Raw genomic sequence first — 24,636 nt, 5'->3', positions numbered from 1 at the left:
TAACTTATGAATTATTCTGTTTTGCAGGCATTTAGCCCATTTTCAATATTGCTGTATCTTATATGGTTGAAATGCCTCATTCTGGAAAAGAGTTACTGGTTAAAAAGAGCAAGAAGGCCATGTGAATGAAAACCGGCCAGTTTAAATATTGAGTCTAACTAAGAAAAGATGAGGAAGGGAGTGTTTGCATCAGAAAAGAACCACAAAAAGGGTTAGGAAAAAAAAGAGAGAGGCAAGCAGACAATCTGAAGAGCTTCTAGTTTACATTAATCCATCCCTGGTAATATATGGCTGAGATTTTCAAAACTGGCTTAGAGGAACTGTGTACTCTAATCACTTAGATGGCTTTGGAAACTTCAGCTTACACTTTAGTTAATAAAACACTGATAGTCAAATAGCTGGCTAGTCAGTTTTCTTTTCTGCAGTGGAGGACAAACTCTTTTCCCTCCAGTACCCACTTGGGACTCAGGCCATCTCCAATATACTGACTCAAGAAATGTGGTCACCACCTCACCTCCTGGGAGCATGATTTTTCACCAGCCATTACCACAGAAAGTAACTGCAGCAGCATCACACTCAAACCTGAGGTTTAAGGAGCTGAAAACCTCCTCCAAATCAGTGAATACCTCTTAAAAAGAAGTCACTGAGGCTATGGTTACATTACAGTTTAAGCTTTGTTGCTGAGGGATGTGAATTAGCCACCCCCCTTAGCGACATAACTTATGACAACAGTGCCCTGTCAGCGGGAGAGCTTCTCACTACAACATAGCCACTGCTGCTCAGGGGTATTAGAGTAATTAGCAGACAGGAAAGCTCTCTCCCGTCAGCTTAGAGCATTGGGGCAGCTGTAAGTTCTCTAGAGTGGCCATAACCTAAGAGGTGTATAAAAGCACTGTGCTATATTTTCTCCACCCAGCCACTGGGTGCTCTCAAACCTCAGATCTCACACCACATAACAAAAAGCGTGCATCAACCAACCCTTCCAGCAGCCCCTTTCCCTTTCCCTTTTCCAGGCTCCGCTTCCTTAAGTGTTCAGTTTAACGCATTCTGTTGGCAGCTCCTGCTCAGAAAAAGAACAGCAATTTCACTCACCTCAATAGGCTCAGAAGGTATTTTCAATTTGGATAGTTTGGCCTTGGCATTTGCTTTTAAATCTGCTATTTTTCCATAGGGTTGTCCAGGGTATTCCTCCGGAAGCGGCTTGAGCTCCGGTGACTCATTTGGCGCCTGATCTTGGCCATCCATTGGTCTGACATATGCAGTAGGTTTCTGCAGCATTGCACTGTTTTTTGGCGGCAAGGCTGGAGGAAATGTCTGAGAAGATGGTTGGGCCAGATTAATGGCTGAACTGTCCCGGATTTCGTTATCATTCAATCCTGCCACAAAATCCTGAGGTGATTTAATTGGATGGTAAGTCAGCCCATGACTTTTGTTGTGGCTCTGTGACCTGGAATGGATATGCTGACTGGAATGTAGAGGTGACAGGAGTGCCACTGGAGAAGACAAAGAGGACAGTAAAGGAGAAAGCTCCGAGAGGGTGTCTTGCAGTTCATCAGCACCATCTTCATCAACATGTTTATCATTTTTCTTGTGGCGACCACCATGATGGCTTTCCTGACCACTGCGTCTCTGTTCTGGGCCTTGGCTCTGACCACTGGACAAGCTGTGGCTTTTGGTGTGCAAACTTGCAGCTGGTTCCATTCTTGCTTGTGTCTTTGGGTAGCGGATGGAATTACTAGCAGAGGGGGGAGCCAAACTGGGGGGTCCCATGGCCTGGTGGCGGGTGCTGTGCTGGAATGAGGTTGGTAATGTACTGCTGGTCTTTTCAGGAAAGAACGGGCGATCAGGCTTTCCCTGATGGATCAGAGGAACAATGCTCTTGGGTATCCCTATGAGATTCTGATGGGACTTGGTGCTGATTAGCTCCTTCACCTCTTCATAATTGCCCAGCATGTTCTGAATTCGACTGGACAATTCATCTTCTTTGTTAGTCTGAAATAGGAAAGTAGAGAGGTGAAAATACAAGGAGTTAGAAAAAGATAACCAAGATCCAGTTTCAAGAAAGGCATATTAATAAGTGGCTTACTTTCAGTAGAAACCACTTAATCACAGTTTTAGGGTACAGTTGTGCATGCTTTACTTTCCCTAGGTAGCACTTACTCATGTCTGCAGTCCCCCTGCCGTGAAAGGAGCTACTTGCATGAGTGTTAATCAAACGTGAGTAAAGGGTGCAATCAGGACTTTAGCAGTTCCCCACATCACCAACCACCTTGTTTCCTGCTGTACTTAGCGATGAATGGGTAGTCCTAATGAGTCACAAATGCTCACTGGCTGGCTCATGGAGACCATGAGGTCTCAAACTGGCCATCTCCAGTACATCATCAGCAGAGCTTCCCAGTTTAGCACTTTAGTAATATGCAAAGCAAAACACCTGGAGGTTGCATGTGCATATTTCAGGGGTTGCAATGCTTATTGACAAGGTTCTACTGTACATCTAGACATGTTATAGTGCACGCGAAGGTCACATCTCCTTTCCCCTCTTCTCTGCAATATGATACATTATCAATACCTTGTAAGGTTCTGCAAAGAGGGGGGTATTTTCCGGGTATGTCTCTCTCTCCTGAAGAGCTTCCTGATTCCGTCTCTCTCTCTCTCTGATCCGGAGCAAATTTCTGTCCTCATTGTACAAGCTTTTGGAGAAAGAAGGAAAAAAAGATTCGTGAGCATTTTACTTCCACCTAGTGCTGTTGAAACAAGGGTCTGCGCTGGTCAAAAACCATTTCCTCAGCTAACACCACCCTTCCAACAAGCCAACTGAGTTTAAAATCAGAAAATCTATTGGATATTTGGACTGATATATCAGTCACATAAGGCAGTCAGCACATGGCATGGGAAGAGCTCACACAGCAGACGTGTCAGTGTGCAGGCTACGCTGATGAGTTTTATTCCTGACATCATACACCAAGGCGAGCAAACAGATTAATAACTTTATAAGAATGCTCAGCTAGAGGAGACATAGGCAAGGTTTCTGACCGCAGAGCTGTCATTCAAATTCAGAGGCAGTGGGCTACATGAGAATTGCCATTTTGCCCCCTTCCATAGCAATAATTCTCCAAACCTGATTTGTTAAAATCCCAACCCTCCATTTATAAGCCCCTGGTTTTAAGGGATTATATTTCCTCCAGACTGAACACTGCATACATCATCCTCTTGAAAGGTGTAAATTTTAAATTAAATGCTTTATTTTCAATTTTTTTTTCCAAGCTGTTTATTTGGGAGGTCACGTAGTCTGATGAAAGTATTCAAGCAAGAGGATTTAAGAATCAAGAGAACACTGACTAGAGCCACTCACAAACAGAGAACAGGGAAGCCCCTTGACCTCTTTGTGCCTACATCAATTCAGCTACAGAATCGTGACACATCCACAAAAGGAAGACTTCGTAGAAAACCAGATGCAGTAATTGAGCTACCATTGACAAATGTTACTGAAAAATAAAAGAATCCATTGCTCTAATATGTATGTACGTTTTGTAAGAGAAAGCCTGTGTGAGTTCCACCTTTCCTTTCTCACGGCCTACTGCATACGCACAGTGATTACATTCCTCGACATGATAGGCCACAATGGTGTCCCAATATTAAAATATCAATGATAACTCTCCCCTGCACCTCTTGTGTTGAAAAGTTTTAGACATACCCAAAAGAAAGGCAGAGGCCTGTCTTGGCACAGGAGTCAGTTCACTCAGGAAGGATTTAGGACATTTTCTCAATTCTGTGTTAGTTCATGACACATTTTATCATACAAATGTGATGACAAAACACTGTTTGATTGTAAAGATCATATTTTGCTCTAACAGTTCACCCAGCAGTCTGTCATTGCTGGCAGGGTATCTGGGACTTTGTTCAACTTTTGGGATATGATGCTATCCAAAGGCAAACTTCCAGATAAATGAGTACAGCCAGTACATACTTATGACATTATGGAAAATTGATGTGCCATATGCAATTAATGTTAGCCATACGCAAATTTTAAAAATAATTTTAATCTTTAGTATTCCTTATTTTTTTCAAAATGTAGCAACGTATGAATTCCCAGTGAGTAGTACTATATACATATGCCAGATTTGAAAGGCGCACAGTCAATTACCAAAAAAAACCCTCTTTATGAAACATGTTCATGTACTATTGTTACAGGAAAGATGTAGCTGAACTAGTAAGGTTTTTTCAGTTTGTTTACTTTGTGTACTTAACAGCACTTTGTGTGTAGTGAGTTTCACTTATTCCTGTGTACAGTCAGTTAGCTAGTCAGTTTCTCCAAGTGATTTTGTTGTTTTGAAAGGGGAGGGAGGAAGACAGTTCACATAGCAAATAAGGTGGAGGGGATTTGTTAGGGTGTTTCCCCCCCCCCCCCGCGTCTTTTGTTTTTTAAATAGAAAAAAGTGAGATTGTAAAAGTCACAAATATTGACACAGGGAATCTGGGCTAGATTTAGTACCTGAAACTAGTTTTGCCTCCTTTAAACAAAAAAAAATGTAATAGATTAAAAGTTGACAATGAACCTTAAAGTTTTAAGGATGCTGCTATCTCAATGATCTGGAAAGGGTTTTTTTTAAAACATGAAACAGCATTTTCCCCATATTCTAATAAGTAAAAATGGTTTAATACGTTTCCTTTGAAAACTTTGCCAGAGTCATTTCAGGATTGAGAACAAACAAGGAAAAGGTCAGGCCAAAAGGTTTTTTTTTTTTTTTTCTCCAGAAAAAGTTAATAGCATGAACATCAGATCCTAGAATGGACAGGCCCTCCCACTCTAAACTACCGAGTCTCTTTCGCAATATTGTGAAATGTTGACAGGATTCTTTAAATGGTTTTGGGTTTTGCCTCTGTATTGGGGGCACCACATAATTCCTTGGCAGGAAAATAGAATCCAATATATCTTTTTGATCTCTGATTCAGGGTGACCAGGTGTCTGGAACACCCAGTTGAAAAGGGATCCTGCCTGGCCACCCCTCCGACATCAGAGCAGGAGATGGGACATGCTACTGCTTCCCTCCCTCAGGCCCCAATCCCCTGCCCCAGCCCTGATCCCCCTCCCGCCCTCCGAATCCCTCAGTCCCAGCCCGGAGCACCCTCCTACACCCTAAATCCCTCATCCCCAGCCCTACTCCAGAGTCTACACCCCCAGCCAGAGCCTTCACACCCCCTGCATCCCAACCCCAGCCCAGAGCCCACTACCCCATTCTGAACTCCTTATTTCTGGCTGCAACCCCAGCCGGAGCCCTCACCCCTCTCCTGCACCCCAACTTCCTGAGCCAGCCCGGTGAAAATGTGTGCAGTTCTGGTCTCCCATGTTTAAAAAGGATGAATTCAAGCTGGAGCAGGTACAGAGAAGGGCTACTAGGATGATCTGAGGAATGGTAAACTTGTCTTATGACAGGAGACTTAAGGAGCTTGGCTTGTTTAGCCTAACTAAAAGAAGGTTGAGGGGAGATATGATTGCTCTCTATAAATACATCAGAGGGATAAATACAGGAGAGGGAGAGGAATTATTTCAGCTCAGCACCAATGTGGACACAAGAACAAATGGGTATAAACTGGCCACCAGGAAGTTTAGACTTGAAATCAGACAAAGGTTTTTAACCATCAGAGGAGTGAAGTTTTGGGATAGCCTTCCAAGGGAAGCCGTGGGGGCAAAAGATCTATCTGGTTTTAAGATTCTACTCGATAAGTTTATGGAGGAGATGGTATGATGGGATAATGGGATTTTGGTAAGTAATCAATCTTTAAATATTCAGGGTAAATAGGCCAAATCCCCTGAGATGGGATATTAGATGGATGGGATCTGAGTTACCCAGGAAAAAATTTTCTGTAGTATCTGGCTGGTGAATTTTGCCCATATGCTCAGGGTTTAGCTGATTGCCATATTTGGGGTCGGGAAGGAATTTTCCTCCAGGGCAGATTGGAGAGGCCCTGGAGGTTTTTCGCCTTCCTCTGTAGCATGGGGTATGGTTGACTTGAGGGAGGCTTCTCTGCTCCTTGAAGTCTTTAAACCATGATTTAAGGACTTCAATAGCTCAGACATGGGTGAGGTTTTTCATACGAGTGGGTGGGTGAGATTCTGTGGCCTGCGCTGTGCAGGAGGTCGGACTAGATGATCAGAATGGTCCCTTCTGACCTTAGTATCTATGAATCTATGAAAATGAGCGAGTAAGTGAGGGTGGGGAGAGCGACAGAGGGAGTGAGGATGGAGTGAGCAGGGGAGGGGGTCTTGGATAAGGAGCGGGGCATGGGTGGGGCCTCAGAAAGGGGCAGGGCAAGGGTGCTCAGTTTCGAGCAAGTAGAAAGTTTGCAACCCTACTCCGGTTATGGTATTCAAAAAATAGGTGCTTAAAGCTCCTAAACTCATACTCAGGCCCCACAATAAGTGGCCTTGTTTTAAAAAACATTGAGCATCCTGTATTTCCCATTCCAGTCAGGATTAATGCTGGGCACTCCGTATTTTTTAAAACCAGACCACTTACCCAAGTATCTAAATATAGATTTAGGAGCCTAACTTTAAATGCCTATTTTTTTCAAAAAGTCTTTGCCTTCAATCCTAAAAGTAGAGAGGGTGCACATTTTAGACTAAAGTTCTGAACCCCTTATTTAACCTCTCAATCCCACCTTTCTCCTCTGCTGACCACAATATTGTTAGCTACCATGACACCATACTGGTATGCTGGAAATAAACTCTCTAGGAGGCTAGACCGCCTGGGGGAGCTGAAAACATTTTCTGTCACCTAGCCAGCCAAGCTATAAAACATCATGTGTAAGACAACTTGAGAACATACTGTTCTTTTTTTTCATTTTAAGTGAGGAAACAGGGAGAAATGTTTTCCAGCTAGAGAAAGTCATCTACATTTTGAACTCCAATTTCAATTACACTCTCTCTCTTCAGAGAGATATGCTCTAGAAATTATTTTGTGGAAGTTCTGTGGCCTGTGATATACTGGAGGTCAGACTAAATTATCATAATGCCTTCTGGACTTGGAATCTATAAGTGTAAACTGCAGTCACATCTTGAAGTGTTATTTACTTTTGTTCCAACTTCCATCATTACAAAGAGATGTAGGTAAAACTAAGGGTGTGGAACTTCTCTCATCTCACACCAATATCACGTTTCAAAAGTATTTCCCTCACTGTTCCCATAAGTATAAACTCACTTTCCCAGTCACATTGTGCAAGAACTGATAGAAGACCTTTCATCATTCATTGGGCATTTGAGGAATGAGCATGAAATAGAAAATTCATCAGCTTCCTCACTTGGGACCAGATTTAGCTTCTTTGACTAAGTGGGGAAAACGCTTCAAGAAGACCAAGATTTCCCCTCCCACTTTGCTGTGATCTGCATGCACTGACACCCAGACTGCCATTGTAGATGTACTGAATTCTGAGCATTTAAAAAAAAGATTATCACCATAATGATTGTTTTATTTTACAATTATGGCTGAACTAATTCTCATGAAGGCAATGACAGCACAGACTAGAGCAGGGGTTCTTAAACTGGGAATGGGGACCCCTCAGGGGGTTGCAAGGTTATTACATGAGGGGGTCGCAAGCTTTCAGCCTCCACCCCAAACCCCGCTTTCCAGCATTTATAATGGTGTTAAATATATTAAAAAGTTTTTTTAATGTATAAGAGGGGTTGCAGTCAGAGGCTTGCTGTGTGAAAGGGGTCACCAGTACAAAAGTCTGAGAACTCCTAGGCTAGAGCAAAGTGTACGCAGGTGTTGTGCAAGCTTCCCCTACAAAAAAGTTTGCCAATGTTAAATTAGAGATACTGCAACGTTTTTCCAGCTCCAGACCTAGGGCTCTCCTGAGAGCGGCCTCTGAGCTGGTACAACTTTATGTATAAGGAATAGATCATGCCAAGCAAATACCATTTAAAATATTAATCTAAACAACCTGCCAAATCTTGGTTTATTTTAAGGATAACAGATATTTACTTGCTTGCTTGTTTCCAAGAGAATAAAGTATAAAAATACAGGAGGCAAAACCCAAAACCATTTAAAGAATGCTGTCAACATTATTAGATTTAGAATAAACCACCCATTCCTCACACAGACCCCTCCGACATTTTTTAAAAAAAAACAAAAAACAAAAAAAAACACAAAAACCTCAGTTACTCTTATTTTAAAGAGGGGGCCATTTGAAAAATAAAAGGTATTATGCACCATTATTCAGGATAAGAACAAGGCTTTACTCAAAATGGAGCAAGTATAAGATGTGCATTTGAAACATTTCGGGATATTTAGTTGATAAAAATAATTGCTAGAAGAAAGAAAGTTTTAAAGACACATATATTGCCCTCTATCAACACATATACAGATAGGAATATGATGGTTAGGGAAAGCTGGTGTTATGTAAGATTTCTGATAAAGTTTTATGGGATCCTCGATTTCTCTCCCAAACAACAACTCTTTCAACTAGTATATGCCAGCAATTAACACACTAACTGCTTGGTAGTCCATATTTTAATGCATGCAAATGTGTCTAACAAGAGATGAAGATTTAAGATGTGTATTCTTTATTGGACTAGCATATTGCAGGTGCTCTTCTGAAGGAGAGAGAACTCCTTTATTAAGTCTCTCTCTCTCTCTCTCTCTCTCTTCCCCCCCCCCTCGTTATCTGCAGTAATTTGTTCTTTTCTGCAAATGATAAAGGGTTTTCCCAAAAAAATATGGTTTCTGACTCAAGGATATATCAACCTTTGGTTAACAAGAAGCTAGCATAATAGATACAGCAATTTTCTGCAATATCCCTGACAAACCTTACTGAATTAAACTGAACTATCTTTGGAGTCCATTGTATTAAATGCAAATCATTATCATGGGCCTGGACTCTATGTAACCTATTGTGGGAAGATGTGATCTAAACCCTGGGAGGTGTTATGAATTCCAAAGGACTATATTGAACAATAAGGTAAGATAAGCCGGATAAGAATGGACTTTTGGGAAAAAAAACAGCATCAAGTGGTTTGCCTGGGGAATGTCTGGGGGAGGTGAATGCAAATTCCCTACCTCTGGTTATGCAAAAACTGGCCTTCTGAAGCTACACCCTGAGGAGAGAACTACTGGCTACTGATTACCTGTTCCTAGAGTCTCAAGATTAAAGGCCCAAGCTGTATAAAGGAAAGACTGAATTATGAACAGGTGGGATAGTTCTGAGCTAAGGCGGTTATGAACTTGTGACCACAGAAAAACCCCTTTTTGTGGGGAATAAAGGATTGACTCCTACCAGAGCCCTTGCTGGAACAGGGGGTGATCTCTGGTAAGCTTATCATCATGTGTGTAGATTCCTTTATTATTTTAATATGTTTTCTCTGTAATGCTTTCACCTTAAGAATAAATCCACTTCTTAGAAAGAGCTATGTGGTAACCTGAAACTGCCAAGAGAAAGCAAAGCGCAGATGCTAACCTATTTGAGTGGTCTGGGTTGTTGGCAATATCGCAGTATGACAAGGCACTATGCAGCCTGGAAAATCCCCAGTCAGGAGAGAGATAGAGAGAGAGACACAGATCTCTACCCAAGAGAGGTGACAGCTGAGGAGCGGGAAGCCTAGAGTGGGTGCCCTTGAGGGACCACAGAGGGAAAACACATGTGCAACTGCCCTGAACTATGAGAGTTGGCATCTTGCCATCCCTCCAGGCAGCTTTGACAGTTATCTGTAAAGACCCAAATAACTCCTTGCTTGCTTAGTTTTTAAAAGTAAACTAAACTCTGTCTTTTCAGTCTCTTTGCATTAGTTATGTTCTCAACTGCATGGTGTAGATAAATGCCCTTTAAAATGTCTGGCTGTAATGTTTTGGATGGCTTCAGTTAACATCCTGGGTATTTTTTCCAAATGCAAAGTGAGCCAGTTTTCCTTTAGGGAAAAAGCATGGTGAGACAACCTGATCACATTTTCATGGATTGCATCTATGTGCAAACAGAGATGTCGTGTACTGTCAGTGCAAACCGCATCTATGTGCAAACAGAGATGTCGTGTACTGTCAGTGCAAACCTGGGTGGGCCTGGCTGGGGGGGACAACAGGCACATGTTATGGCTAGAGAGCCAGCAGGTTGTTCTGATTATTCTGCTATAAAAGAGTGTATATACATGCTCACACACGCTCACACACACACAAAACATCTTTAGCAATAAACTGAAGTTGAAGAGCATTAGTTGTAATCTATGAACATTTAAAATTGTGATTTTATTGATGTGAAAACCACTACTAGCCTGTAAATCTCTCCCTACTTGACTCAGCTGTGAAGGAAATAAAAATATATATTCTGCTTATCACTGATCATTTTAAATTAAGAAATGAGGTTTAAGAAAAATGTGGAGCTTGTTTTTGTTGAATGATTATAGATCACACTTCTGTTGCTTCCAACAAACTGAACCAAAGAAAAGAAATAAAATGTTATGACAGTGCATGTAGCTCTTCTGATGTGTTATGTATACGTAATTTTATCAAATCACTTATGTTTCAGAGCATTAGACACTGGCTGATTCACTTCTTTGTTACTAGGAGCTTGACACAAAGCCCAAAGACGTCGCTGGAAATATGTTTATCTGCTTCAGTGGGCTTTGGATCAGGCCTTAAGTGAGAATTCTTCAGACATGCATTGTAGATATGATCTTAGGTACATGTAGATCCGGGTGGGCAAACCACGGCTCGCAGGTCACATCCAGCCCGCCACTCAATTAAATCCGGCCCTTGAGCTCCCACCAGAGAGCGGGGTCTGGGGCTTGCCCCACTCCCATGCGCCAGCCGGGGAGCAGGTCAGAGACCGCTCCACATGCACACGTGTGCCACAGCTCCTGGAAGCAGTGGCATATCCCCACTCTGGCTCCTCCTATGCAGCTCCCGGCCAATGGGAGATGTGAGGCCGCGCATATGGGCAGGGCAGGGCAGGGCGCAGAGCCGCCTGGCCATGTCTCCACATAGGAGACCGGGGTGGGGGTGGGAGAACATGCTGCTGCTGGTAAGCTCTGCCTGAAGCCTGCAACTCTGAGCCCCTCCCACGCCCCAACCCCATTTCCTATCCCACCTTCCAAACCCCTCAATCCCAACCCAGAGCTCCCTCCTACACCCCAAACCCCTCATCCCCAGCCCCACCCCAGAGCCGCACCTCCAGCCGGAGGGGCTCCTCCCCTTCCCCCTGCAGCCCAACCCCCTGCCCCAGCCCGGAGCCCCCTCCTGCACCCTGAATTCCTCATTTCTGGCCCCACCCAGAGCCTGCATCCCCAACCAGAGCTCTCACCCTCCCACACCTCAACCCCAATTCCATGAGCATTCATGGCCTGCCATACAATTTCCATAACCAGATGTGGCCCTCAGAGCAAAAAGTTTGCCCACCCTCAATGTAGAGGAACCTCAAGCAGACCACAGGAGAATCCTGGCTTGTATACTGTAGGGCAATTCAAATGATTTGTGTTCTGATACATGTGCATTAAACATGAGTCTTTCAAAAATGTTTCAAATGAAATTAAGAGCATTTTGTAAATAAACAAACAAAGCCTAACAATGTACATTTCATCTCTACCACAGCCACCTCTTATTGGTAACATCATAAAATAAAATAAAAATAAAAACATTAAAAAGCACACACAAGGACAAAAAAAGTTTTCAAAAGGATGTTGAAAATTCATAAGACTGACATTAAGATGGGGGGGAGGAGTTAAAGTTATTTTCATTTGCCCTCCTAAAATGTAATCTACAGTCACTAGTGAGTTGCCAATGCTTAGCATTTAAAAATTTCAGATCTAGAATGTGATATTGTATGATTAACAAAATCACATGTTTAAAAAAAGAGCAGAAAGCAGAAACAATGAAAAGTAACAAAAATCAGCATACAATTTATGATCTTGTAAATTGCGTTCTACTAAATACGTAGTATGACATCCAAGTGGATTTGGCATATCTTTCTGTCATTCCCAGAAGGGAAAATAGAATTCCATATTCCAATAAAGTTGCTTTCCTCATACATTCAGGAGGTATTTAAATGAAGAAAAAACCTCCACTTTCTGCCTCCATTCACACTTGTTATAATCTCCTAATTAAAAAAGAGGATCAATTCCTTCCCATCTGCATACTGATACTGAGTGTAAAATCTTCAATTCTGCTTGTTGTAAAAAAAAAAAAAAAAAAAGCCACCTGTAATGTGTCTAAAGACCTTTTCTGTCCATGAACCTTCCCTGCCGCCCACCCATGAATAATAAAAAAAGAAAAAAAGCCAAACACAAAGATACAGTGAGGAAGAAAGGAAAAAAAACCCAAACTAAGTTTTTGTGATGACACCAGTTCCAACAGAACACAAACATGTCTGCTCTGGAACAGTCTGGCTGATGCGAGTATTCTCACATGTACGTGTCTACCAGGATCTGCTAAATGAGGTTAGTCATGCATTATTACTAAATGCCATTTAATGCTGTCATGGAAACTATTGGCCCAGACTGTTGACTAGGCACAGCTGACTACCCACTTTTTCCAGTGGACTCTGATTTGCTTTTCACTGAACCTGATCTACACTCTCACTCACTTTTTAAACCAATCCACCAACCCTTATACAGGGTTAACAGAGGAGTATTTTCCTCTCATTTAGGTGCACAAAAGGAAATACATTTTTAAAAGAGAAGAGGCTGGGTGAGTTGTATCGATTAGCTTCAAGTTTGGAATTTTCCAACTACATGGCCAATTAGAAGTAAGGTCTCCTCTATTCACAAACTAGAGCCAAAAACTAAGATTGGTTTTAATTAACACCTTTATCTATTTCTGTGCACATCTGTGGACATTTCAGACTAAGAACACCCTATTTCAAATTAAATTAAGTCTGTGTTTTACCAAATTCTGATAAAATCATAAAAGAGAGCATATTCTAAATCCAAAATAAGAGCATTCACACAGATGTGCACAGAAATAATTAAAGGTGTGAATTAAAACAACATAGTTATTTTTATTCCAGTTCATATGTAGAGAAGTAGTTAGGCCAAAATTTTCAAGAATGATTATTGGAGCCCAATTTGAGACCTTTTTAAAAGGTGTTTGATTTTCATAAAGCACCAAGGACCTAGCCTCTGATAATAAAATCCTTTTTTAAAAAAAAAAAAAAGATATTTTGGGTAGGACACCTGAAAATTACTAATCAGTTTTAAAAATGTTGGTATTAAGACTGCACTGCAACCCCGGGTCTGCAAGAAATGGGCTTGTAGATTCTGTTCTCTGAGCTTGCACTTGAGTGTCCACGCTGCGTTGTAAACGTAGGCTTACAATTGCTGCACCTCAGTCTCACAGCATGCATCCGATGAAGTGGGCTGTAGCCCACGAAAGCGTTTGTTCAAATAAATTTGTTAGTCCCTAAGGTGCCACAAGGACTCCTCGTTCTTTTAGCCATGCTAATGTGTCCATACGGCACTGTGCAGACCTTCTGACTCAAGTCTGCAACTTGAGCTGTGCCCACAGCGCAAAATGACAGCACTTGGACCGAAATCACAGCACAACTCAGGCCCTAACCCACCCTCCAGAAAGGTCCTAGGACCTCAGTCCTGAGTACTTACTGACCACAGTCAAACTGATTTGCATGTGAACAGAAGGGGGGTTTGGGCTCCAAATTAAGTCAGAGCCTGGGCTTCATGTGCAGTGTGGATATACCCAGAGAGACCATAAATTCTACTACCCTGAGGCAACACTGGGAGATGGTGACCCCACATACATTCCTAATTCTAGACAGAGGGAGAAACCTGAGGCAGACAGCCACAAAACATCTAGAGCCTTATATCCATTGCAATACAGACTACATCCAATGAAGTGAGCTGTAGCTCACGAAAGCTTATGCTCAAATAAATTTGTTAGTCTCTAAGGTGCCACAAGTCCTCCTTTTCTTTTTGCGGATACAGACGAACACGGCTGCTACTCTGAGACTTCTAGGGCTATTCTCTCCTTCCTCCCTCCCCTCCTCCCCACTCCCCAGAGGATTAGGCCCCAGAAGCTTTCAAAGAGATCAAGCCACTTTACAGGGAAGCTTACCCCTGAAGCATGCACCTATTGAAGATAGCCAGTCTTTTTCTGTGTTCTGGAGAAGGTGTGTCTAGCTTAGGCATTTCAAAATCATCTACGACCTTGTTATCTAAGTAGAGCTGGCCGGAAACTAGAATTCCCCTTATACAGTAAAGTCCGAAATTTCAAGAGTTCCAGAAGGGAAAAAAACTGAAATTTCAAGTTTTTCATATACAAAAGGAATTCCAAAATTTTGTTTTGAAAATACAAAAGGTCATTTTATTTAAAAAAAAACTTTTTTGAAATGTTTCCTAGATTCCCTGACCCATCCAGCATCCCGGCATCTCAGACAATCATCACAGAAACCATCAGTATTGCCTCTGGATCAAAGTTAGTCCAAGGAAGAAAGAACCCTAGGGAGATGTAAGCCACACATGATTTGGACATGGGGGAAGGAAGACATAGGTCTCCTACCTTCCGCCTCTCCCCAGCAGCATGTAGCTTCCAGGGTTCAGTGGAACACGGTGCCTTGATGGATCTTGTGTGCGTTTAAACATGGGATAGTCCTGGGTCCCTGGCTACCAACTGTATGGCTGATCTCAACAGTGCAGAGGATGCATCTCCAACTAGTGGCTTGTCATGACTGAAGAGTATCTTATTCAGGGTTTGGGTTGGAAGAGGGAGATGGAAACTCATGAACTGCTAAACTCAAGTATATTTTTCAGGGTGGAAGAGGAATGACGATGGAATTTACTTGTAGTAATAACGTGTGTGTTTGGAGCTGGATCCAGTTTACAGAATTTACCTGTTGCGTTTTTTAATAAATTTCTGTTGGTGAATGTATTGTACATAATGGGGGAAAGATGGGACCCAGCTTGTAGTGGGCAAAGCACTGGGATGATCCTTAACAGTTTACAATCATGTCACACACAAATCTTTCAGGGCAGGGCAATGGAGGAGATGATGGGAACTTTGCAACTTTCTATTCCCCCACCCCCACCCTTTCTTCCAGTCCTCTAGAGCTAAGACACTACCCTGTAATTGATCACACGGACTGCTCAGGAGCAAAGCATAGCACTCTCCTCTTCCACCCAGCAGTTGAGTGTACTTCCACCTCCTGCCATCATGGGGAACAAGGAAACCAGGACCAGGAACTGAAAGTCTCTCATCGCATTGTCCTCTGGGCATTTCTGTTACGAGTCATCTGGATACTAGCAAGTGGCTAATTATTCGTTTGTGCCATTGGTGATCTTCCAGAAAACACCATCGTGGCCACTATGGATATAGAAGCCCTCTACACCAACATTCCACACAAAGATGAACTACAAGCTATCAGGAACAGTATTCCTGATAATGTCACAGCGAACCTGTGTGACTTTGTCCTCAATCACAACTATTTCACATCTGGGAACAATATATACCTTCAAGTCAGCAGCACTGCTATGGGTACCCGCATGGCCCCACAATATGCCAACATTTTTATGGTGGACTTAGAACAATGCTTCCTTAGCTCTCGTCCCCTAACGCCCCTACTCTACTTGCGCTACATTGATGACATCATCATCATCTGGACCCATGGAAAAGAAGCCCTTGAATTCCACCATGATTTCAACAATTTCCATCCCACCATTAACCTCAGCCTAGACCAATCCACACAAGCGGCCCATTTCCTGGACACTACTGTGCTAATAAGCAATGGTCCCAAACACCACCCTATACCAGAAACCTACTGACCGCTATTCTTACCTACATGCCTCCAGCTTCTATCCAGGACACACCACACGAGCCATTGTCTACAGCCAAGCTCTAAGATACAACCGCATTTGCTCCAATCCCTCTGTCACCTATTACAGGACAGGCCCCCCCCCCCCCCCAAAAAAAAACAGAACGCCACTAGCCGTCACCTACAGCCCCCAACTAAAACCTCTCCAGTGCAACATCAAAGATCTACAACCTATCCTGAAAAATGATCCCTCACTCTCACAGATCTTGGGAGACAGACAAGTCCTCGCTTCCAGACAGCCCCCCAACCTGAAGCAAATACTCTCCAGCAACCACACACCACACAACAAAAACACTAACCCAGGAACCTATCCTTGCAACAAAGCCCGTTGCCAACTCTGTCCACATATCTATTCAGGGGACACTACCATAGGGCCTAATCACATCAGCCACACTATTAGAGGCTCGTTCACCTGCACATCCACCAATGTGATATATGCCATCATGTTCCATCAATGCCCCTCTGCCATGTACACTGGCCAAACCAGGTAGTCTCTACACAAAAGAATAAATGGACATGAATCTGACATCAGGAATCATAACATTCAAAAACCGGTAGGAGAACACTTCAACCTCTCTGGCCACTCAGTAAAAGACTTAAGGGTGGCAATTCTGCAACAGAAAAGCTTCAAAAACAGACTCCAAGGAGAAACTGCTGAGCTTGAATTAACATGCAAACTAGATACATTAACTTGGGTTTGAACAGAGACTGGGAGTGGCTGGGACATTACACATATTGAATCTATTTCCATATGTTAAGTATCCTCACACCTTCTTTTCAACTGTCTAAATGGGCCATCTTGATTATCGCTACAAATAAGTTTTTTTTCTCCTGCTGATAATAGCTTATCTTAATTAATTAGCCTCTTACAGTTTGTATGGCAAATTCCACCTTCTATGTATCTATCTTCTTACTATATGTTCCATTCAATGCATCTGATGAGGCGGGCTGTAGCCCATGAAAGCTTATGCTCTAATAAATTTGTTAGTCTCTAAGGTGCCACAAGTACTCCTGGTTTTTTTGAGGATACAGACTAACATGGCTGCTACTCTGAAATCGGACAATACAGGAGCCAGAGCTCCCGAGGACCTTGGAGCCTGGGAGTGCCAATTCCAGGACAGTCTGCAGGAGCCCAGGCTGCCAAAGAGCTACAAGCTGTCTAGGTTGCCAAGGAGCTGAGACTGGGCTCACCATGCCTCAGTTTCCTCATATATAAAATGGGAAAATTGATTTGAGAATGACCTCCTTTGTCAACTTTGAGACCTACTGATGAAAAGGGCTAGGTATTAGTAATTCATAATTATTTATTATTAATTATTATTATTATTATTATTAAGGGCATAAAACCATCACTTCACTCCAACATTGTGTATGCTAAGCTTTTCCCACCCATAATTTCACAGTTGCCACCAATTCAGGCTTAAAAGTTTGCCACTTGAACTATACCAGTATAGTTAAGCAGCAAACCCTGCCTCCACTAAGGTAAAGGCACTTATTCCCCAGCATAGCTGATTTCAGTTCAGGAACCAAATTAATCTGTAATCAGTGTAAGGCACCTTGATACTGGTATAACTGTGTCTACACGAGGGCTTTTACCTGCACTGCTTGGCTGGCAAAGCAAAAAACCAAAAACCATAGCACTTACAGACCTAGTTACATGGGTAAAATGTAAGTGGAATCCTTACCTTTGTTTTCATGAGTGGAAGCACTAGCACAGACCAGGGATTGGCTGCTCTTTGTCATTTAAGCACAGTGTTTTATACTCCTACCCTGAACAAGCTTTGATGATGGGGTGCTTTTAACACTGGCGGTTGTCTTGAAGTCTTACTACACTAGCCTTCCTTCTGTTTCCACCATTAGTGGAGCTGAACTGTTGGTAGCAATGGTGGTAAATTTGGGGCAAAAAACTTCATGTAGACACCCTAACTTATATCACCCATGTTTCTGTTTAAAACGGAGCTTAAGCATGTATCACTTGTGGACTCACTCTCAGTTAATATTATAATCCTCAGAGCACCATTTCAAAGGTTCATATGTGACTATTTAACCCATAACAGTAACAGCTGAGAGCATCCCAGATTTATAAAAACAAGAGGGAGTGGAGAGACGTTACATCTGCACCTCTCCTGCGCATCCTGAACAAGGAAAAAGGAGACAACCACAAAAAATAATCTTTCCCACTTTTAACTGCGTTCAGGATCTGCTGCCGGCTGCCAAAAGGGATTACTCCAGCAGCAGGGAAGGGGATGGAAAAAGGCTACAAGAAAACACACAAACACAAAATGCATAAATGTGCAGTTTCCCTTCAGCACACGCAGCAACTCTTCCTCCAAAAGATTAGGAGGGAACATTTCCTTTTAGTACAACTGCAGGAAATCACAAACTTATTGAAGCTTTTTTCTCATTAAAGATTATTTTTTTTCCCATGAGAAGCTGATTACTAATGTTTCTCAAGATCACGGCATCCTTATTTTTAATTGAAGTCACAGTACGCTACAAAAAAGAGCACATAAGTACACAGGACACATTAATCAGACATGACCCCCATCTCCACTCCCATTGAAGTCTTGACGCACAAACTCCCATTGATGTCTATAGGAACAGGATCAGAGCCATAGATTTTTTTTTTTTAAAGCTGTTTTATTTATCATCCCATCATTTAAAAAAAGTTAAGCTTGGTAAAATGTGCCACAAGAAGTTACAACTAAACACATACCATATACAGTGTGGGACTCAACAAAGCAAACTGCTTGGGTTATGCAGTGTGAAAGTGATGGCAAGACAAGGATTTGAAAACAAGACGCTTAACAGATACTAAAAAAACATCCACAGGTTTTCTCCACTCCTTCCCCCCCATACCTACCCACCCACCACTCCCTTTTCTTTCCTTTTTTTTTTTTTAATTAAAGACACCATAACCAATCTTGACCTGTTGGATATTTTTACTTTTATTTCACTCCTTCAGGCCTTGCCAACGTAGAGATGGGTATTATTTCAATTGATATTTTGAACAGCTGCAAATTACTGAGATTTCATTTCTGCAATGGGTATTTTGTACTACTAGCGAAGTATTTTTGTTAGGAATATGTTTTCAATTTAAGTAACTGCATCATCATCAATCAGTGTTCATCGAAATTTTCCAAATTTTGATTTTTTGACTGCAAAGAAAAGGTTGATTTTTTTCTCCCATTTTTAAACAGCTCCTCTGTATGTAGTACAGCAGCTCTTAGAAACCCCACCCCGATCAAGGCCCTGCTGTTGGCCAGTACCTTCGTGGTACATGAAAGAATCCCTTTACAAACATTTATGGACTACAGCATCATACAACACAGTATTCAATCCTGCTGCATAAGTCTCCTCACTAACAAAAAGCATGTGAAAAATTAACCGAGAAACATCTAGCAAATTTCAAATATACATTTCCTCAGGCTATGCTGTGATAAAAACATCGGGGGTTGAGGTAGGCAGCAGAGAGTAGTCATTTTTATAAGTAAAAAATTAGTTTGATTTGAAATCAGTTCTAATGCCAAATTAAATATCTATCCACCTTACTACTTTTTAAACTACATTTTGGAGGGGGGGAGGGGTGGAAAGAGAGGAACTTACCACATTAACATCCTGATGCTATCCCGGCACTTAAAATATGTTTATTACTGAATACTGGAGAGGTTTCAGTTTCCTTTTAACAAACTACTTTTTGTTTGGTTTCAGAGTAGCAGCCGTGTTAGTCTGTATTCGCAAAAAGAAAAGGAGTACTTGTGGCACCTTAGAGACTAACAAATTTATTAGAGCATAAGCTTTCGTGAGCTACAGCTCACTTCATCGGATGCATAAGTGAGCTGTAGCTCACGAAAGCTTATGCTCTAATAAATTTGTTAGTCTCTAAGGTGTCACAAGTACTCCTTTTCTTTTAACAGAACCAGTATCATTCAGCTGCACATCAGGGACACATCCCAGGGGATTCCTCATCCCATGCATGATTCACAGCTTCATACAGGCTCCATGCCCAAATGCACGTAAGCACTTTGAGGTGGGGAGAGGAAAGGAAAGTGGATCTGCAACTCAGCAGAATGCCATTTGTTCTGCATCTGTAGAAGGGCTCAAGCAAAGGAGAGGCTATTCGAACTTGAAACTGCAGTATCCACAGAAAAGCTCCTCTACAGCTCCACCGCTAAGTACACAGAAGACAGAGAATGGAATGCATCCGATGAAGTGAGCTGTAGCTCACGAAAGCTTATGCTCAAATAAATTTGTTAGTCTCTAAGGTGCCACAAGTACTCCTTTTCTTTTTTTGATAAGACAGAGAATTGGTGAAGGAGTATTCCTTCTTGGGCTCCGCACTGTCTCCTTGCAGACCTCTGTGCATAGAGCAGCTAGCAGGATTGGTTGGCTGGGGTATGAATTTCAGTTTCTGTGGTTTAAATGTTAATGAATTTTATATGAAAGAGGAACTTTGACCCCAATAGAATTAACCAGTATCTACCCTAGTCTCTGAGGGGAAATGATGGGGGTCATGCGGCTGTACTGGAAGAGGTGGCAAAGAGCATTCAGCAGCAGCTCTGCTGAAGTAATTGAACTTTCCCACATATGACAATTTTATAGAATTACATTCCATCGTTACGCAGTTGAGCTAATTTTTTCAACTCAAGTGCCTGAAGTTGCATTACATACACTCACTGAGTATAAAAACCTGGACTGAACCCAACTGGTATTTTAACCAAGATCATGTCTGATGAGACATTGCAACCTTTCTTCATCTGTGAAGAACCTTTCAAGAGAAGCAGAATTCCCTGCTGAGTTACTTCTGCTCTAGCCCTGGGGGATACTGAATCAGCACTGACCATCCCAAGACTTGTCCATACAAACACCTAAAAAGCTGATCCAGGAAAGGCAAAGACAGAGACATTTACCCTTCAAATACATTGACATCTTTCTCTTCTAGATCAAAGACTTTTAGATGTAAACAGGAGGCCTTGACATTATCAAACATTATGGGTGTAACCCCTTCCACCACTATGTAAACTTTGAAAATGCTTGTAAATTAGGCTGTTCATGAAAGAGTCTCTAATCAAAGAGAAAGAAAGAAAGACAGACTAGAGATTTCACAATACACAAATGGCAAGTTTGCCAACCCTTTGCCTCTCACTTCACCCTACACCCCTCATCTGAGTGCCTAGTTCACACTTCTCCAACATACTCCTGATGTGTCCTTTCAAATGGCCCCTCTTCCATAGAAACCCCTTCCTGAAGTCATTCACTAGACCACCACCTGCTCTTCCAAGTCTCTTCTCAAAACCTACTCCTGCGGTCATGTTTATAAGCTAAAAGAAAAGGAGTACTTGTGGCACCTTAGAGACTAACAAATTTATTTGAGCATAAGCTTTCGTGAGCTACAGCTCACTTCATCGGATGCATGCAAGGTGCCACAAGTACTCCTTTTCTTTTTGCGAATACAGACTAACACAGCTGCTACTCTGAAACCTGTCTTTATAAGCTAGTCATGGATATGTTGAGCTTTTTTTTTAAACTCTGTAACCTTCAGGACATGCCATTTATCACCCAAGTGACTGCAGGATCATGGTTTCGCTCTCCCTGTATTTGTCTCTCTCCTCTTCTTGCATTAACTTAGGGCCCAATTCTGGAAACTCAGTTTAAAGCACCGCTTCACTCAAAAGATTTTTGAGAGTGAATAGAAGTCTGGTTATGGGCAACACTTGAGTTATACTTTGTCCTAACTCTGCAGTGAAGACCAGCCTTAGTTAGGCACGTGTGGGCACCCACTAAATATAGCTTTACCCTTACATTTTTAACTGCTGTAAGCAAACTGGAACTACATTCCCTTTACAATAACTCATATTGCCCCTAATATTTTGCTGTCCTAGACACTTTTTTTTTGCACTATTGTAGTAGATACACCACATGAGAACTAAACTGGGGTGTTTCTTTTTAAGGAGGTGCTGAAAAAAAAAAAGAGGAGGTTATTAGGAACTATGAAATTGTCCTTTAACTTGTCAGTAAAAAAAAAAAAATTCAGGGTTGAAAGAATTTTGAAAGCTATTGGATCATTCTTGATCTAATAAATACTTTTCACTACTTGTGTTAACTGAACGCATGTTAGGAACCCCATTTTACAGAAGTGAGATAAAGGAATAAAAGGTTTACAGCACAGAAACTGCTCCAGTATTGCTTACTTTAATGAAGGTTTTACTAACAGTCAGCAATCCCTCTCACATGACATCTAAATTTAAAAAAAAAAAAAAACAGGTCACAATTTCAGATGGGTTACCTAGTAATGATCACAAAGAAAAGGAGTACTTGTGGCACCTTCGAGACGAACAAATTTATTTGAGCATAAGCTTTCGTGACCTACAGCTCATTTCATCGGATGCAAGATCAGATGTAATGATCATAATTAGCTGTCCCCGGTAAAACACAACTTGCTCTGTCTATATTGGGCACAAAGTCCTGTTTAAATCATGTCAATTAGAATTAAAAAGTGACAGCCTCACCAGCAGAAGATATTCATGTATATTTTTGCCAGGAGATCAAAAGTATATGAGCTCTGAAGATCCCCCCAAAAAACTGTTAGAATTTGAAGAGTAGTTTGTTTATATAGCTACTCAACATGTTCCATTATATTCCCGCACGCGTTCATGTTGGTCCTAACACAGGATTATTCTTAATGGAATGCAAAAATTATTCTTTTCTACAAACCCACCTCCAAAAGAGAGAGGACCTCCATTGTGAACTTCCAGAGGAATAGAATTAGGGTGACCGGACAGCAAGTATGAAAAATCAGGACAGGGAGTGGGGGGAGGCGGGTGATAGAAGCCTATATAAGAAAAAGACCCAAAAATCGGGACTATCCCTATAAAATTGGGACATCTGGTCACCCTAAATAGAATGAGGATGAAAAATACAGCTAGAAAGTTTGTTAGCTCATCAGCCCTTCCACTACAAATAGTCTGAAACAATTGCCATTAGACATTTTGCCATGCAGACAACCTGAAGAAAGCTGCAAGTCAGCAAGCAACAGGAAATGGGAGCAGAAAAAAGAAGAGGAGCATGCAGTGAGGGTGGCGATGGAAAATTAAGAACCTATCTATCAGTAAGCAGGCAAAACAGCCTTAGTGCCAATGACAACACTCGCCATTTTATGATGAATCTCATATTTGAGATTTTCCTTAAAGCCTCACCACCTCAAGCCATACAATTACAGGACAATCTCAAATTTCATTGGGAAAAAATATTTTTAGGTCCCATGGTTACAGAGGAAAAATTTGAAAACCTACCCCTAATATTCAAAACTAGGAAGGCAAATAAAAGGAACCCAAAACTTATTTTTTAAAACAATGACTGTTAAGCCAATCTCATGGTTTTTGAAGTTTGTGTCATGATTTTTGAATGCTTAAGGTTGGAAACCCTGACAAAGAAATTGTAAACAAATTAAATAATCTTTTACACTCCACTTTCATTCCTCTTTCCTCAAAGAAGGAAAGGAGGAAAGAAGGCAGGGGCTTCGGTGGAAACATGCTCTTTACATCAGCATAAAAATCTTTCAGAGTTGTAGCCGTGTTAGTCTGTATCAGCAAGAACAACGAGGAGTATTTGTGGCACCTTAGAGACTGACAAATTTATTTGGGCATAAGCTTGTGGTCTAGAACCCACTTCATCAGATGCATGGATTTTGGGTTCTAAAAAAATATGTATTTAGTTTCATGGCTGAGTATCTAAAGAATCTGCCACCTCAAAAGTACAACTTATTCCCTCTGTGAAAAAGCAACTCCAGCATTCAATCTAAATATTGCAACATGAAATACATTCAAGACAACTTTGAGAGGAAGTGACCCCGGGTCAGGTTCATTTCAAGCCGAACTAGAGCAAGTGAGCATGAGTAAATGCACGAGTACATAACATTGTGGTATTACATCACCGGTGTTGACAGATATCAGAGTAGCAGCCGTGTTAGTCTGTATTCGCAAAAAGAAAAAGGAGTACTTGTGGCACCTTAGAGACTAACAAATTTATTTGAGCATAAGCTTTCGTGAACTACAGCTCACTTCATCAGATGAGTATACAGGTTGCTGAAAAATAGCTAACACCAGCATACCATTGCCTTACAGTACAACCTGATTTTGTGAACTGCTCACTGCGGCTAGGAAAACTTAATTGTCTTCTAGCAACAACCATGTTTAAGTGAGAATCATACTAACAGTGTCAGTGCAAGTGTGGATAGACCCATACTGAAGAATACCACCATATAAAGTACACTAGATGACTAGAACACTCCAGAGGCAAACTGATCTGAGGAACACTCAGTATTGTGTTTCCCCCTGACATCATACAAACCATGCTATAGCAGAAAAATTGGACACCTACTATTAATCCAATTACATAATCGCATTCATTCCACCTCCACAATTTGACACCTGATAAAAATTTCCTCCTCCAAAGGACATATCACATTGCCCTGTTGCCAACTGTAGTATTTGCAGGTGGTGGGAAGAGCAAAGTGAGGAGGAAGGGGGGGGGGGGAGAGGAGGATTCCTTATCTCCCCTTGTCTCCACAGCTTTACATTTACTGATATTGAATGAGAGCAGCTATGATATAAAGCTACACCCGCCCAAGCCAATCTCCGAGACGGTACATTTCAAACAAACAAAAAACAAAAAACAAAACAAACAAACAAAAAAAGGACTAGAAGTGTTAGCAAACTGCCTCCCAAAAAATCACCGCTGGGTTGGGGGGAGGGGGGGACATGCAAGAGTTAAGACAAGAGTGTCAAAGAACCACAACACGCTTTCACCAGTTGCAGTGGATACCATGTCCGAACC

General features: G+C 41.7%; 1 protein-coding gene across 10 annotated transcripts in view; it reads right to left on the bottom strand.

Annotated features, from left to right (window-relative positions):
• AFF1 (AF4/FMR2 family member 1) overlaps positions 1–24,636 on the bottom strand; it is a 170,482-nt gene that overhangs the window by 92,093 nt on the left and 53,753 nt on the right. For 8 of the 10 annotated variants that reach the window (XM_038398671.2, XM_038398672.2, XM_043513449.1 and 5 more), the window contains 2 exons: positions 2,570–2,690; positions 1,093–1,992 (listed from right to left, as the gene is read on the bottom strand). The exons of 1 other annotated variant lie outside the window; for it this stretch is intronic. In XM_038398671.2, coding sequence (XP_038254599.1) covers positions 1,093–1,992; positions 2,570–2,690 — 1,021 coding nt within the window. Of the gene's footprint in view, positions 1–1,092; positions 1,993–2,569; positions 2,691–3,694; positions 3,714–24,636 lie in introns of those variants that run through there. One more of the 10 variants, XM_043513454.1, reaches the window with a different exon arrangement.

Source organism: Dermochelys coriacea, chromosome 4 (genome assembly GCF_009764565.3).
Source record: "Dermochelys coriacea isolate rDerCor1 chromosome 4, rDerCor1.pri.v4, whole genome shotgun sequence".
NCBI lineage: Eukaryota > Metazoa > Chordata > Testudines > Dermochelyidae > Dermochelys > Dermochelys coriacea.
Note: the sequence above shows the minus strand (reverse complement) of the source record. Positions and strands in the feature narration are given on the sequence as shown.